At 35.8% G+C, this 17,260-nt stretch overlaps 1 protein-coding gene across 1 annotated transcript in view; it reads right to left on the reverse strand.

Moving 5' to 3' along the window:
* Positions 1 to 17,260, reverse strand: part of LOC145666069 (dual oxidase 2-like) — a 363,698-nt gene that overhangs the window by 43,025 nt on the left and 303,413 nt on the right. The window contains exons 22-24 of the mRNA XM_081733166.1: positions 15,647 to 15,828; positions 10,340 to 10,572; positions 5,789 to 6,019 (exon numbers count right to left, since the gene is read on the reverse strand). Of these exons, the coding sequence (XP_081589292.1) occupies positions 5,789 to 6,019; positions 10,340 to 10,572; positions 15,647 to 15,828 (646 nt within the window). The remainder of the gene's footprint in view (positions 1 to 5,788; positions 6,020 to 10,339; positions 10,573 to 15,646; positions 15,829 to 17,260) is intronic.

A 17,260-nucleotide genomic window follows, 5' to 3' on the forward strand; every position in this document is an offset into this window, starting at 1 on the left:
CGATTTCGCAGTGGATCCCACTCAACTAACTTTCAACCAATACCTGCCAACATCTTTATGGACACGGAATCACCTTCTTCAGAATCATCAACCGCAATTCTCGGCAGAAGTCTAGACCCGGTTTATAATTTTCTCCTTACGGATTTTGACACCAAATACACGAATCCGAAGATGATCTTTCTCCAGATCATTAAATACGTCCCACGTGTCAATGTTAAGCAAATAGTTGAAACTAGAAATGGCTATATCATCAAGTCAAATGATCCCAATTTTGGCACCTACTTGAGAAACAAGGCATCTTACAAGATCTTCGGGAAAAATGCCGAACTTACTAAAAAAACGGATACTAGGATCAAACAACCTCCATCTTCGAAGAAAATACCATTCTGTCTGTGGTAATTCGTGGCGTTCTATCAGAATTTACAGATAAAGAAGTTCGTACGTGATCATATCCTTCGCACTATTAGTCACACAGCCAAATCATTCTTTAATATCAATCTCCACGCTACCTACTTCAGACAATATGCTAGTGTTAGGCTGTTCACCGCAATAGCCAGATTTAGGTTGATTAGGGCAAGAGTTTGTAAAATGAGAATTATAAACTTGACATCCATTTTCAAATCGCACTCCTTCAAACAACCGTATAAAACCATGGCACTCGTATTTTTCATTATAGTAGTTATGAGTGTAATGTTTGGTAGAGTCAAATGATAGACCGGATGTCTTTTCCCCTTCACCAAGTTTTATTACAAAATAGAATATAATAAATACAAGTGTCTCTAATTCAATGTCTCTTCCTCAATGACCAAGTGAAGGAATATTAAATGTTTTGCCGGGTGCCCCTTCCACTCATGGCAGTTTCCAGAACACTTTGGCAGGTTGTAGGTTAGAATCGGATTATAAGTTTAAGATGGGATCCCTAGTCCAGTGCGACATAGGATAAGGAAAAGGTGCTCCTAGTCCACAGGGACATAGGAAGGTAAAGGTTAGGCGATCAGTTGGTCGACTGATGCTGGGTCCCTCGGTGGTCCTCCTTTTATTTCTCCTCCTCGGGTCCTTCCGTGAGGTTCGTCTGCTTTCGGTGTTCCTCGGTGTCTTCCGGGTTGGCCTGTTATCTGCTAGGTTGTTTGTAATCATCAGCACGTGTTGAGCTGACACCTGCGTCTGTTGTGATATGGGGATCCTTGCAATATACTATTTCTTAATATTCGATCCTTTCTACAACATAAACTTCTACTAGAACAGCTACTGCTAGAAGAACACATTTATCTATTTGCATTAAGTGAAACGCACTCAAACCTACCACCACAATACGTCTAACAGGTTATCAAATATATCGCCATGACTAATCAGAGCCTGGTGCTAGAGCACAGGGTGCGGGTCGCAGTTGGGTTTTCCCCTAAGGTATTGTTTCGTCAATATTATCCACAGATATTCACCAATCATCCAGAACATCTTCTTTTGTCAATATATTACCCATCTCTTGTTATCAATATCGCTACCATTTATATACGACCGCGACACCCGATCCCATTTGATTTTCTCCATTACATTATATTAGCACATAGTTTCCAAAATGTCATAATCTTGGCCCGTATGAACAGTCGTAGTCGCAGCGACCAAGAGAAACAACATTTCTCTGACTATGTAGCTCAAAACCTGAATTTACATATACATGGTTTACCTAGTCATACGCAACCAATTACTCAAACAAGACTCTATGTAGTGGTAACGTCCCTTAATCTAGTCAGTAACTGTACTATACAAATTCTTGACACTATAGGCAGCGATCATGCACCAATTAAGCTATCGTTGACTAGGGGCCGTCACAATCTAGAACCGAATTCCAAACGATATGATCGAGCAAACTGGAACACATATAGGTAGCATATTGACAGAGATATTGCAGATATTGCTGCACCGAGTACGAACATGAATTGAATCAGTGAGTAGAGAAAGGAGAATATTCCCCAACACGTTACTTTTAAAAAACGAAAAGTAAAACTGTTTACCGGAAATACCATTGCTTATGTAAAAATATCTGTATGGGAGATTTGTAGCGTATGTTAAGACCTTTCATTTCCCAAAATTCCAAAAACGTAATGCGATTGATATTTAGTTATAGAGAAATTGTTATCGTGGAATGTTATCCTTTATTTTTGGAATGTTCTTCTTTTTCTACTCTCCGATTCAATTTATGATATTCTTCTCATCTTACTGGCACCTTAACAACAACAAACGCACGTGCAAGCATTTCTGAAGACAAAATATAATATGTCCGTACAAACCAAAATTGCCACCTCAAATATCTCGCACTTGTAAAGCGCTCACGTCAACACATTAGAGAATATCACCGAACTGATAATGAGGAAGAGCTGTTTTACCACAGGAAATGGCAAAGAGTAGTTAGGAACTACCTAATTGCATACAAACGAAAGCACTGGATTAGTACTTACAACAAACTGCGAGATGAAGTACATCCACCCTGATACTGGAAGAAATTTCAATAGATGTACTATCGAGGCCCATTTTCCCACATACAGTTGTACCACAGGGTTCCACTCTTAGCCCATTATTGTATATATTATACGCTTCCGACATGCCGAACCCATCGTCTAATCTTTCAACACGCAGATGACACTGCCTTTTATCGCTTGGGACAACAATCCTTCAGGTCAGCACAAACCTATAAGTAACCCTAAACAACTTGTAGGTACACTACTTGCACAACTTACTTGGTGCAGTATATAGAAATTAACTGTTAACATTGCGAAAACACAAGCCCTTGTTTTCCTCCCTTCAAAGAGACGCAGTAAAGTACACAGAAATCCTACAAGTATTCGTATGTCAGTAGATGGTCATTTCATCAGACCAGCCGTTTCTGCTACATACCTAGGAGTGGTATTTGATTCGAAATTCTCATGGAAACCTCACTTTCAAAAACTGGCGTTGTAAGCAAAGCACAGACTAAATCTCCTACGCCGTCTCACTGACACAACTTGGGGGCTAAATGCAAAGTTACTACTCAACACCTATAAAGCATTCTTACGACCTATATTAACTTTTGGTCATATTGCCTGGTGCCAGGCCTCATCCACGCTAAACGAAAAGCTTGCAGTTCTGGAACGCCATGTTATTCGCTTTGCATATCGCATTAAATTACCATATCCAAATTACCTTCCGTATGAGCACATTTATTTTCCTTGCATCATCGACCCTCTTTTTACCCTTAGGGCATGATATAAACACTCTCGCATTACTGCTTCCCATCTCTTATATCTCGATACTTTACAAGTTGATGCCCTTACCGACGCACTATATAGATTTCTACACTCGATATCCAACATCCTGACAACAATGTATATCCATACATCAAATCTGGACGCAGCACAAAAAGATATATTTGCTATTTATATCATTCATGAACATCTACCTCACATTCTACCATCTTAGCACTTGTTTCTCATTCATAATTAACATTAGGCTTCCATCCTGTCTACATCAGTCTCCAGTCGCTCCGAGGCAGAACATATAACCATCATATGTTTTAACTAACTTGCCCATTGTGATTGTGGTGTGAACACACTTCATTTCATCTATATATATCCAAATCATATTTATTTACAAATTTCAGAATATAGTATCCTATAAATAATTATATATAGCATATAAAGGTAACCAAAAAAGTTCTGTCGCTTTTTCACCCACCACCACCGAACATCGATATCTCACCTAAGACGAACCTGGAAGATCAAAAATAGCACCCTTCAGGATCGACGACCTTCTGCCAACGTTCTGGAAGGCCATGGATTCCGTCGCGGTAGAATTTGGTGGTGAAGCGAAGAAGGTATCAAGTGCAATTTGCCCCTCTACTAGCAATTTGAACTGGCGTCATCTAAGGTGATTGTCCAAGGAATGGAACAGGTGATAATCGGACGGTGCAATGTCCGGGGAGTATGACGGATGCAATAGTGTTTCCCATCCAATACGTAGAATGATGTCCCGGTCATCCTAGCCACGTGGGGCTTAGCGTTGTCCTGTAACAGGAGGACCCCTTTGCGATTCAGAACTGCTGGCTCCAGAGTTTTAAGTTTTTCTTGAACACGACTCAAGTGCTGACAGTACACAGTTGCATTGATGCTTTGACCAGCTGACATCAGTTCCCGATGCACGATGCCGCGAGCAGTCCACCAAACACACAGGAAAACCTTCTATTAGTGCAGTACAGGTTTCGGCTGTTTTGGAACCGGTTCATGGGATACTACCCAATGATGACGGCGCTGTGCAGCTTCGTACAGAACCCACTTCTCATCACATGTCAACACTTCGTCGAGAAATAACTCCTTCCTCAGACGAGACAGCAAAGAAACACAGGTGTCTACTCGTGTTGCCTTCTGGCCGGAGTCAAATCATGTGGGACCCATCGACCCAACTTGTAGTGCTTCCCAAGTTGATGGATGTGCTGCTAAATGGTTTCTCCACTCACACTGAATTGTAGTCCCAGTTCCTCACATGTCTCGACACTGTTCGCCTCATTTGCTGCCTGAAGATCTTCATTTTGTACATGTGTTGGTCTTCCGGCACTGGTACGTCCTCGAGTGTTTCGTCACCGTAATTAAAGTTGTTAAACCATTGTTGCACCGTCCGCGTATTCACGACATCCTCACCAAAGGCCTAGCACATCTTCCGCTCCGCTGCAGCGGCGTTTGACTCCAGTTTTAACTAGTAGAGCATACACTCCCTTATGATGCTATGTGGAAGTCCCATGTTCACTCTGTCTTTACGCAAGTTAACGGTGTAACTGAACTGCCACAACCAAGTAGTATGTTGGATATACCCACACCAACAATTGACCTTAGCCTTATCTTCATTTGCATTCAACTCAAGGTGGGGGCGCGGTGGCTCAGTGGTAGAGCGTTCACCTCTGGTGCTTGGGGTCCCTGGTTCGATCCCAGCTCGCGCCGTGTGGACTTTGTGGTGGACAAACACCGTGTGCGTGGGTTTTCTCGGGGTTCTCCCGTTTCCTCCCACTTTCTTCATTCCACCATTTCACTCAACTCTCATCATCACCGTCTCCTTTAGCCTAACAGGCATAACCGTGGGACGTAAAACTTACAGATTTCATTTCATTTCAACTCACGGTGTGAGGGCCAATTGAACACAGACCTCTACAAAAAGCGACAGAACTTTCTTGGTTACCTTTATAGATATGTATTATTTTTTCATATCCAGCACTTTAGCAGCTTGAATATATTCCTGCACTTATATGTCTCCTCATTATTATTATTATTATTATTATTATTATTATTATTATTATATTTTTCATTAGGATTAATGTATTTTGTATTATGTGTTAAATCTACTTGCAGTCGAACTTGGACCAATTATAATCCTTTAAATTCAATTAACTGTCTTATCATCTGTGCCAAAGAGAGGGCGTAACCCTGTAATGTCTGGCACTGAAAGATGTCTTCCCCAAAAATTGATGCTCAAAAAGTGATGAATAAGGCCTCTATTATATACCTTTACTCCCTTACCTAAAAAAAATTCAAATATGCATTTCTATACACATCCTGGACCTACTTAGATCTAGAGCTCCATTGAGGTAAATGGGTAGCGTCCTCGTCTTTTGTGTAGGGGACCCGGGTGCTACTCCCGGTGAAACTTCAAGTGAATCGGATAGCAGATTAAGCGGTAAGTTCATATCCCAGAATCCATTATGACGAAAAAAAAACGCTATAATCCAAACAATCCGTTATACTCCTTAGTTATGACTGTATGTACTTACTTGTGAATGCTAATGCCCAAACAGCAATATACTTGTGCATTGCGATTGAAGAATCGAAAGGAATGAAACGATGTAGAAAAGTTTCTCGTAGCCTAGTAACAAGATTCCTGCACATGGTAATCAAAAGAGTGGAGTACGTGAACATCATAGCAGAAGCAGCTCCTCTTGTGACAGTCACTCCATAGCCAGCAATACGTCGTAATCCTGAATGCTCTCGTTCCACAGAATAATCTACAAAAATGAAGTACAAATTTAAATGTAATTTAATTTTGTCTTTCATAATTGCCTACTAAATATAAACTAATGTAAACTAAGGTAAATTTGAAAATTCATGGCTTCACATTTTCAAACTTAACAAACCCTGTTGTTACTATAGATTTTAGAATTGACAATTAAAATATTAGAGAAGAGATTTCTTCTGTGTGCATACAACAATATTGCTACGTGCATACGTGATAGTATAGTAAATTATGACTTAGTACTTAAAGGAAGAATTATGATTAAATTAGACAGCAAAAAATTTCAAGAGACTACATTTACTAGGTTCATTGAAAAATTCACAGACAGTCAGTTTCTTAAGATTCACAAGATAATACACATACAAGGACAGTGTAGGTAAATTGGGTGATTTCCAATTCGTTTGGAAGATTAGGAAGTTTGGAAATCTTAATCTTGTATCATAAAGGATTATAACCCAAGATAGAAGCCTAAAACGCAGGATTTCCAATCTGCGTAGTGCTATAGGTCCCTCGTCATTGGCGAAACCAGAACATAGTTCATGTCTAATACCTCGTACGTTCAAATTCATGTATATTTCTTCTCCAATAAAGTTGAAACTTAATACTATGGAACTGATTAGTTCAGTACAACGGAGAGCGATTTTGAATTAATATTTGCCTTAAAATAAGAGAAATAAAAATAAAATGAGATGATAGACAATCGAGCGTCATCACGGTGCCCTATAATTATTCAAGAGCAAGTAAACTCAAATTATTTAAATTTTCTCCTAATTAATTGCACTTTTTTAATAAAAATCTACAGCAACAGTTTTGATATCATATGTGAACTCAGTGACTTTCATAGTGATTAATCAATACAATTCTATCTGCATAAAACAGGGAATTCAGACCCTTGCTCTGCACTAGCGCAAACAATTAAGCAACATATAAGACAATTTTTAGGTAGTAGTCATAGTGTTATAAAATAACCATTAGAGCACAATCGGTGCTACTATCTACGTGATTCCAGCTACTAGCGCGTTGCCAATTGAACAGTCATTTGTTTCCATTCGTGTGGCAAAAAGTAGTCGCCTGTTATTTGTTTCAATGTGTAAGCGATGATACCAAGTGAAGATTGACTAGAACTCACTTGAAAATGAATTATTTACAAACATAATCCGCCTTATGCAGAGTCATTTTGACGTACGATTAGCATCATACTAAAGGCCTGGCTACTGCAGGAAACATATGTTAGTCAAACTCTTTAGTATGGCACTAATCAAGCGTCAGAACGACTCTGCATAAGGCCCAATGCTACTAATGGATTAAAACAACATAATATTTTTGGAGCGTGCAATAATGCAGTGATCTTTTATTGTTTTTTTTTATATATATAAATTCACTCGGACAGCTATCTGAAAGTGATTTGATTTGATTTAAATGTAACGTCCTTTTCAGCAGCAAGGCTATGAGACGGGACCTACTGATTAACGTGGAATTCGAACCACATGAGCTCCCGCCGGGAAACGAACCCGGATCACCCACGCCAAAGGCTAACCGCTTAGCCACAAAGGAGCTATATCTGAAAGTGGAGTAAGAAAAGCTATCCGCATAAACACGGAGTACAAATGATATAAAGACAAAAGATTCAAGCCGCTATACACCTCATACGATACATGTTGCTACCTGCACATCAAAATAAGCTATTTAGATTTAATTTTAGTTGCGTGCTTAATCTTGATAAAAGGAAGAAATAATGTATTTAATTGTGTCTAAGCGAAATATGTTGATAGGTTATGTCTATGCGAAATATGTTAATCTATAAATTATTTAAATAAAATACGTACTTCTAAAGTAAAAGAAATACCCATTAAAAGAGCATCATTTAACATTTGTTTTAACTGTCACGAGTATTCTAAGCTTAATATGCAAATTACCTAAAGAATTGAGGGCAATTTCTCTTAATAATAATGATTTCCACTATACTGTATAGTTCCCAAAGGAAATCTACAAATTAATAGTTTCCGCTTCTAACTAGGGATTATATTTTGTGTAGAAAATAAATTACGTCAATGAAATAGCCCAAATAAGACAATAAAATTTTAATGTATTTATTCGCAATTCAATTATTACGAATACCGAGAAAAAATACCTTGATGCCTATTAACCATACCAAATCAGTATTTTAGCATTTAGGTTGTCGTTAGAAAATATTAATCTGTGGTTTAAAGGAAAAGATTGACAGGTTCCATTAAACGTCGAAGTTCCTTGAACTTTTAAAAATGTGTTAATTGGTCGTCGATGTTATAATTTATAAAGATTGTAATTCTAATCGATTGATATATCATCGCAGATATTGTATTATTATATACAAATGATATCATAGAAACATTGTTTGTATCGGTATGTGTATGGCCATGTTTCTTGAAACATCGTCTATGGGCAGTTGGTTTGCTACTAATTAACCTAATCTCAAGAAAGACATTAATATTATTTATCGACATAATTACATGTTGGAAATTTACACCACTTCTCCTATCTATTGTAGAGCCTTGACCCTTTTATTCCAGAAGTTTGTAACCTTCAACATAGAAGAATGAATCAGTAGATCTATTATTATTTGTAGCATCATTATTTAGACGACGTAAGAAAAAAAGCATACATTTGGTGAATTTTTCCAAGAGAAGTAGATGTTACAGCATCTACATATTTCGAGAAGTAACTTTAAATCAAAGGAACAAGTACTCTCATACTAAATTAGTGCGATTGGATATCCGATTTAATAGCTCTTAATTTAAAAAAAAAATCTGGATTGTTTCGAAAGAAGAGTCATTTATAACAACAATCTGGAATATGAACAAATTCGTTTAAACCGACCACGATCATGTGAGTTTGTGGTTAATGACATCTTGTTGGAAGATTTTCTCAAGATTCTTCCGTGTCCTTCCTCATTATCATTCCACCACTTTTTTAAATAATCTATCACTTTTATTAATCACCCGTCTCCTTTGACTTAACAGTCGTGATCTTGAAACATAGATGTCTTTTCATTTCTCAGTTGCCTAAATCAGGAAAGTTGTCTGTTTCAAGTGTTTCTGTGAGAGAAATAAAATATATAATTGAACGATCAGTAATAATGTGAATATGTAGAAAATCGTTAGTGCTGTTCTTGAAATAAACCCCATTGGTAAGCTTTTTTTTAAAAATCTTTATCCAAATAAACAAATAATGACATATTGTAAGTCATAATCCATTAATAAATTAATTAATTATAGACGAAATAATTTCAGTCATATATAAATAATAGGGGTGAAGAGAGGATTCATGAAAAAGCAAATTTGTTAATTTTACGAATTCAAATTTTTCACCTTTAGAAGACTTTCTTCACTGTTATAGTCGTTCGATTCTTAACAATAAAATAATTGTTATCCATTTTTGAAAAGGTTTAACTTATGGAAATCTAATTTATAACTCCTGTTACTAATTTGTTCATTTTTGTTTAAACGGTAAAAAATAAACTCTCTTATAAACATGCAATATTAGAAATAGAATTTGGTTTATCTTTTAACTGTATAAGTCAGGACGCAAAATTCCGGTCGCCAGGTCGCCATTTGCGACTAGAAATTTAGAGCTGGCGACCAGTAGGAATGGTTTCTGCTAAACTCATAGGGTTCTGCAATTTCTGTTTGCTTGAAAAGAGAAAACATGGAATGTGAAATCTTGTCTTAGCAGTGGGCAGAATATAAACTTTTGTTTTCTTCATTGACGTTGAATCAGATACTGAAAAAGATTTACAGTGAAAACTTCATTACGAGATCCCCAAATTTGCTTCCAATTGTCACATTTTGTGCAGTTTCCCCTCTGAGTACTGCTTCATGTGAGAGAGGCTTCAGCAGTCTCAACAGAGATAAGACTGCCTACAGGAATTCACTGAAGACTGACACACTGGATAATTTGCTGACAATTTCCATCAATGGCCCTTCATTTAAGGACTTTGATCCGAAAACTGCAATCAACAACTGGTACTTCAGTGCAGAGAAGGACTGTTATACAAACGTGAAATCTTAAGCTAAAATATTTTTTAACATGTATATGAACTGTCCAGTTTAAAATTGATTATCCTGAATCTAATTGTCTGCTTTTGAAATTTTATGCCCTGATGTAATCTCTTTCTTTGTCAAACCAAAGGCGGGGGAAGGAGGAGGATCTCATAAATTTTACGCGAGAGATACTGGCGACCATCATTTTCGGATTGGCGAGTGCGTTTGACTGAAATTTTGTCCCCTGGAATAAATCATAATATTTATAATGACAAACATACGATACTACTTACAATAAGCTCTTTCAGCAAATATTCCAAGTAAAACTAACGTGTACAAAGTAACCCAAAAGACATGAGTCACATTATTTTCTACATATCGGGAAAATGATACCCAGAGGCTGTTCTCTCGCTTCAGTTGTATCTCCTTGGGAACCTGTTGTATTTCAATGTTTGGACGTTCTTCTTCAAGATGGAAGCTTTGAAATGTCTCCTCTTCCTCGCTCTGAAATGACTGCCCTGGATAGCTGCAAATACAAACAGAGAGCAATCTTATAATTACCGGTGAAAATAGCTAATCATTGTTAGAAAGTTGCTATATTTATTTCTTCAAATTACGTATTCATTTTTAATCACAAGAAGTGTATAATTATCTTTCATTGTTAGATTTTCAAACTATACTATGGATACGTATATGTAATATTATAGAACGATGTACGTCTTAAAGAACAATAGAAATCTAACACTTCTGGTTACAATACTGATTCCCATAGAATAAAATCGGTGGCAGCAAGATTTTTTGAAAGGCATTTAGCGTTTGAAGAATATATTCTATTTTTGCTCCTATCGCTATATTGAAACGGTATTTGAGATATCCCCTTTCCGATTTCAACAGTAAATCCCATAGAGCCAAAACAGTAAGAATATCTTTCTTTCAGTTTATCCTCCTACGATTATTCCTGTTAAACTAAGGGAGATGGATGAGTAAATCAAATGAATGATGATGGAAGAATTGGTGGAATGAGAATGTGGAAGTAAAAGGAAGAACCCGAGAAAACTCACGGACATGATGCAAAACAGTAAGAGATAGCGACAGATGTTATGTCTAGGATGTTAATGAACGACGTGTAGGAAGTTTAGGAGGTACTTCCTTATATTAAACAAATGAAAAAGTGTTAGTAAACATGAATCGAAAAACTCTTCCTTTCAGACTTATAACCTCCGAAAATAGGAAACATGACATTTTAAAACACTCTGGCTTGAAACTCACGGGACCTATCGCAAGCGATTCAAAAAATTGTAGTGACTAGTAAGCGCTCTAGCTAAGTATCCATGTTTCACAATCATCTGAGAGTAAGCTGCTTTAGTATGTGTCATTGCATTAAATTGCATGGATTGTTGAACCTAACTTTCCTGAGTAAAGTAAGTACTCAGTAAGTACTTTAAAAAATCCATCACTATTGAAATCTCTCTTTCGATTTCAATATGGATTCCGGTAGTTTGGAAGTCTACCATAATTTTACAATGTGAAAACTTGAGCTAAATGTACTTTGGTTAAATATCATTGCGTCTTTAAAAAAGGACTATGTACTAGCATTTATTTAGATGAAATGCGTAACCACGTAAATTTGTTTCTTTTCAGTCAAAGCATGTATTCATATAAATGATCATTTGCTCTTGTAAAAAGTATAAATTCCATCTGTTTTCATTTACTATATATTATTTTCATAATTTTATTGGTCGTAGCAAAAGTTAATAGCTCGTTTTCTTGTATTGAAGTCTTGTAATTCGAGTGAAATACTGTATTGTGTTAGACTTTTATCGTGAATTTATGAGCGGCTCGAGTGAATATAATGGTAAGCGCCACTTCCGGTAAAATTGAGTTATTAGGTGGAATGAGGTTGGGATCGAAGCACAGAACAGTATGTAGGTCGTTTAATTTCGTTAATGTATCTGCAGATTGCAGAGAAAGCTTGTTTGGTATGTGTCATTGCATTGAATTGCATGGATTGTTGAACCTAACTTTCAACTTTACTCGAACATTTAGCCAATGTGACATGCCATTATGTTTCCCTGAGCCGCTCATATATTGAAGAACAGAACTGGGAATATATGGGAATACAATTTTCGGAGAAGCCTGATTACATGCTTTTTATTCATCAAGAATTCACATGGAATCAATACAGTAGAACACATGACCCTGCCCAAATTTAAACTTTCATAGTGAAATCAGCATACCAATGCACATTTAGAAATTTAACACTACTTGTAATTTTTCCAAGTAGGGAGAAAATCCAGTTATATAATATGAAATTAATGACGAATACAGCAAACTTCGTTCATTTATTATGCAATGGTGTTCCAGACACTATGTATTGCACTATATTATTGCTAGTAATTTAGCCTTGGAAATACTGCATGAAGAACCTATATAATCAGATATAGCCTAATGTATCATGTTTTTACAGTACAAAGCAATTACTGTCATAAAAAAGTGATTTTTTTCTGTAGAACTTTCATTCCGAAATAAACTGACGGGCTTTAGAAGGTAAAGCCTTCATTGTTACAAGATTATTGATATTAAGAGATTTGATAGGGACAGGGTGAGCCCAAGCTCCGTAGAGACCAAGAGATTTTGTGTTTCATCTTCTTATGCAACATCGAGAATGAGGCTCTATTAATGACGGCTCCAAATCACGACTAGGGATTAAATCCGGTGTAGTTAGTGGATATATAGACTATTATGCAAAATTGACCCTCAAAATATAGGCCGTTTCCCACCATACTATTTCGCCTTCAAGGCCACACATACCACCAGTCTCGGCTAGAGGTCAAGAAGTTTCATATGTGTCCTCAGCTATATGGTTAGCACAATCATCATTAAATAGAGTGAAGAAAAGTAGAGGTACTAACCACGAAATTAAATGTATGATACACAGGAAACTTGTATACTAAGGGTGGTAAGTACGTATTTAAATATATACTGTATAAAACTTTTCTTTACATCACGATGTGACTTTCTTTTTAGGAACATAGTTACTTAGAATGGTTCGAAATGGTTCAGGGCTTTGATAAACCAAATCAAAAGGAGAAAGAAATATTATAAAATATTTCCTCTTTTTCTCCGATTCTCCAGTCTCTTATGGCTGACAGTTTTTTTCTAAATTCAATCTCATTATGACATGTGTACATTCATTAATCGTGTATGAAGCAATGCCCTCCATTGTCATTATCTTACTCATTTGTTCTATCAGTTTTCCCAGATTACGGAGTTTTCTATTGGAAACCTCTGTAACAACGCTAGCTAAAATAAGAAAGATTTCGTATTTCTATGAACGTAGAGTAGAATACTAGTTAGCTTCTTTGAAGCCGCTGAAAAAAAAATATTAGAAGTAAATAATTAATGTTAATTCGAAAGATTATGGGGTCATTATGTCCAAGACTAGTTCTGAACAATGGACTGCTTAGAAAGAAGAAACAACCCAATAAGATTCACGTCCATGTGTCACTCAGCACATGTGAGAGAAGTGAAGTCACAACTGATATGTTCAAAAGTATCCAACATTTTGATATTGTTTCATATAGTTATTTTGTACGGTTATTTAAGATATGAATTTAAAAAATACTACCAGTTCATATTGAAAATTTCCATTCGAATGTGAAAGTGAAATACAAAGCTGACGTAATCCATTGGTATATGAGAGTTTTGAGTTTGTGTACTTTAATGCAAGAAATGGTCATTGTTTTCTGCCTTCAATTGCTATTATTATTATTAGTAGTAGTAGTAGTAGTAGTAGTAGTAGTAGTAGTAGTAGTAGTAGTAGTAGTAGTAGTAGTAGTAGTATTAATGAAAGCAATATATGTAGGATTGAAACATGGGAAAACGGCTGAGCGGATTGAAATAAGTTTCGAAACATAGTTATCACCTACCTTGAATTGGGTGTTATAATGCTACTTTGATTGAAAGTTAAGGAGTATGTTAGCGGTCCATTTTAGTGAACGTTAGAAGAAATTGCTATATTTAGACATTTACTAACCCTAAGATCTACTGTAGGCCTACTATGATTTACTTTCAATGATTATGATTTTAAAAATGTTATATCAGTTGTTAAATCATTGGCATGTTTAATAGGTTTTAGACTTTCTACACAATATTTTTTAAGTATTGGGGATATGAAGGATCAAAATTAATTTAAAAAAAATTGAGTATCTTACGATCCTGTCAAGTTAAGAGATGAAACTAGGCATATAAACCCATCTTTAAAAATAAGTTAATATGAGTCACAGTGTTCTTTTAATTCTCTTTCTAAAGGGAAAAGTGGACATTTTCTATGTTTTCTTCACCACATTGAAATCGATGTGTCTGTTGTTTGTGATCTTAACACTGGAAAGCGGATAATATTAAAATAAATTTTACTACCGCTCATTATCAAAACGAAAATATTTCTTTTACATCAAAACTCACACGTTACAGATTTTAACGTACATATTTTTATATATAAAAAGTATATTACCGTATTTGACATTAATTTCAACAGTTTAAACGAGATTTTCAGACAAATTTACTCATAATAATATAATATTCCCTAAAACAATTAATGTAATAAGCTAAATTAGTTTTTAGTGATTTCTTAATACTTAGAATTTAGAAGTATGTGTTTCGATTCCTCTCGTATGCTACGATCTCATATCGAACTTCAGACCTTGGTTCATCACTACACTCAATTATTGAGTAATATAAATTCTGTTTCACTTAGCAATAAATGGCTTGTCTGACTTGCAACATACATTTTATTCCAATTGAGTGAATTATTCATTATAGAAAAGTAAACAACGAAATTTCGATCTATGACTACACTATAGACAAATGTAACTTGCATTTATAATGTTATTAAATTCTACTAAAATATATTATTAATACACCAAACTTATGAGGATTAAACGTGCCAGTCCTGGTTGAATTGGATAACAGAAGATAGTATCCATTGTCAGGTTTTTACTCCTTCAGTGTTCTATCTTGTGGCTTCTTTAACTTTTTGAGGGGCAGAAAAAGGAACATTGAGGGCCATTTTGAGTTGGACATACGTACTATTTTATTCATCGTGTTTTCAAAAGACAAATATTCTGCTATTGCAAGTTAATGGGTATACCATTTATTGGAAAATATGGAAAAAAAACTTAAATGATTTGTGTTTCTAACCATCAGCACCAAAGCGTAAGAGAGAAATGAGAAAAGGTGATTAGTGTAAGTGACCATCGCCCTTCAAAAGCCCTCGAGTAAGAACTTACCGAAATTTTACGTCAAAATGCCGAAAGAATAAATCAAGAAAGATTTCAAATACTTATTACCTATCGCGTCCGTATAAACATATTTGTGAAAGAAGCATTTCAATACATAGAAAATTTACCGCAATTTCAAGTGTGTAGGATGAAAGCCAACATTATCGTGAAATTTCCTTTTACATCATGTATGTATATATTTATGTGTACAAACGATCTCACAAAACTTCAAGAAAAGGAACACGTTTTACATACGTCCACTTCGAGGACGGTCTTTTTGCAGTTTATTTGTCGTGCAATGAGGCAAGGAAGGAGACTCACTCGTAAATGCTAAAAACTGTTTCCCTGGCCTGTTCTATAAACGACTGACGTCTTCCAAGTGGTACTTTTTGGCTATGGCCTTGGGCGGCAGCGGGGACCCCAGAGAAATTCAGTTGAGCGTAACCAAGTCGGTCTCTGTAGTCAAGCAACAGTCGCTGGAAATCTTCCAAACGCATTTCTTCCTGCAAGAAAAAGGGAAAAGAATTAGGAAACTGGAAAGGATGGGATAGACTAAGAAAAAGGACAACACAAGTGCATTTAGCTGCAGTTCTGTTAATTCTAGAACTTTTTCTATATATTGTGCATCGTAAGTATATTTTCAGGTCAAGATTGCACGCTCCATTTAGTACAAGGATCTTCTTATAACAGAAGAAAAACGTATGTTAGAAGGAAGTGCAAAGTGAGCTTTGAGAGAGAAAATAGATTTCATTCCATTTCAGACAAACTTAAAAGAGTAAAATGTCTATGTAATAATCCATGTCCATGTTCTGCAAAAGTATCTGATCTGCAGATTTTCGACTATCACCAATAAAAGACAAGAATTTATAACGTGTTTCTTATCTGGTTAACTTTTAACTTAATATTTGGTAAATTTTATTTGTAATGTATTCAAAGCGTGCTACAATCTTATATTTTGAGAGTTCTGTTCTTCTAAAACTACATAATTCTCTATCTGAACATATCCCTGGAACACATAATTCTCTATCCATAATATTCTATCCCTGGAAAGTTCAATAATCCTTAAGCAAGAGAAAACATATCGTACAGCATAAATAGTTTCAACAAATGTCTATTAGAAGACACAGTTACAATGTTTTGGTGTCTTTCTCAATCATATTTTTACTACCTATAAATTAGAAGCAAAACATTATTAACCAACAAAATAACAGTGGTTGTAATTGCACAGTTGAGTTGATTTTGGGAATTATTTAATCTTGCTTAAAAACGAATCAACGGAATAACTGTTCATAAATCAATTTTCAGCTCACAGACGATCTATTGTGCTTATTTCCACTGATAGGAATGGGTTCAGGTCTAAGCAATAATTAATTTATTTCTAAAAATGAATCACGTTAATAACCTCCCCGCTGGCCTACGAATGCGAACCGTCAACGAGAGAAAACGTATGTAAGAATATTCTCATTTGCATTTTCTTTTGCAAGAAGAAGAAAGAGCAGCTATTCAAATTGCAACTACCCAACGCTGTGTTTATTTGAAATTAGTGCGAATTCTAAAAGATGTAAGTGGTAAACTTTCATTTAAATATAATAACGAAGCAGTCGCGAATATGTTAGTGCATGATACTACTTTAGAAGTGAAAATGCTACGTGTATTTAATTTGCCTCCAGAGACCTTGATTACTAGTATTCAGACGACTTTAGGTACCTATGGTAACGTGCTAAGTTCATACCTGATGCATGGTCTAGACAATATCGATATACTATAAATAATGACATTTATTTTGCCTCTTCATTTGTGTTGGTTTCAAAATATCAAGGACATGTCATTTATGAAGGACAGCCCAAACTTGCCAGCGATGTCATTTAGAATTACATGAATACAAGTTATGGCTGAATTTGGAATATCTGCTGAAGCTAGTCTAAATATGCATAA

Source organism: Thermobia domestica, chromosome 12 (assembly GCF_964235325.1).
Source record: "Thermobia domestica chromosome 12, izTheDome1.hap1.1, whole genome shotgun sequence".
In the NCBI taxonomy this organism is placed as follows: Eukaryota; Metazoa; Arthropoda; class Insecta; order Zygentoma; family Lepismatidae; genus Thermobia; species Thermobia domestica.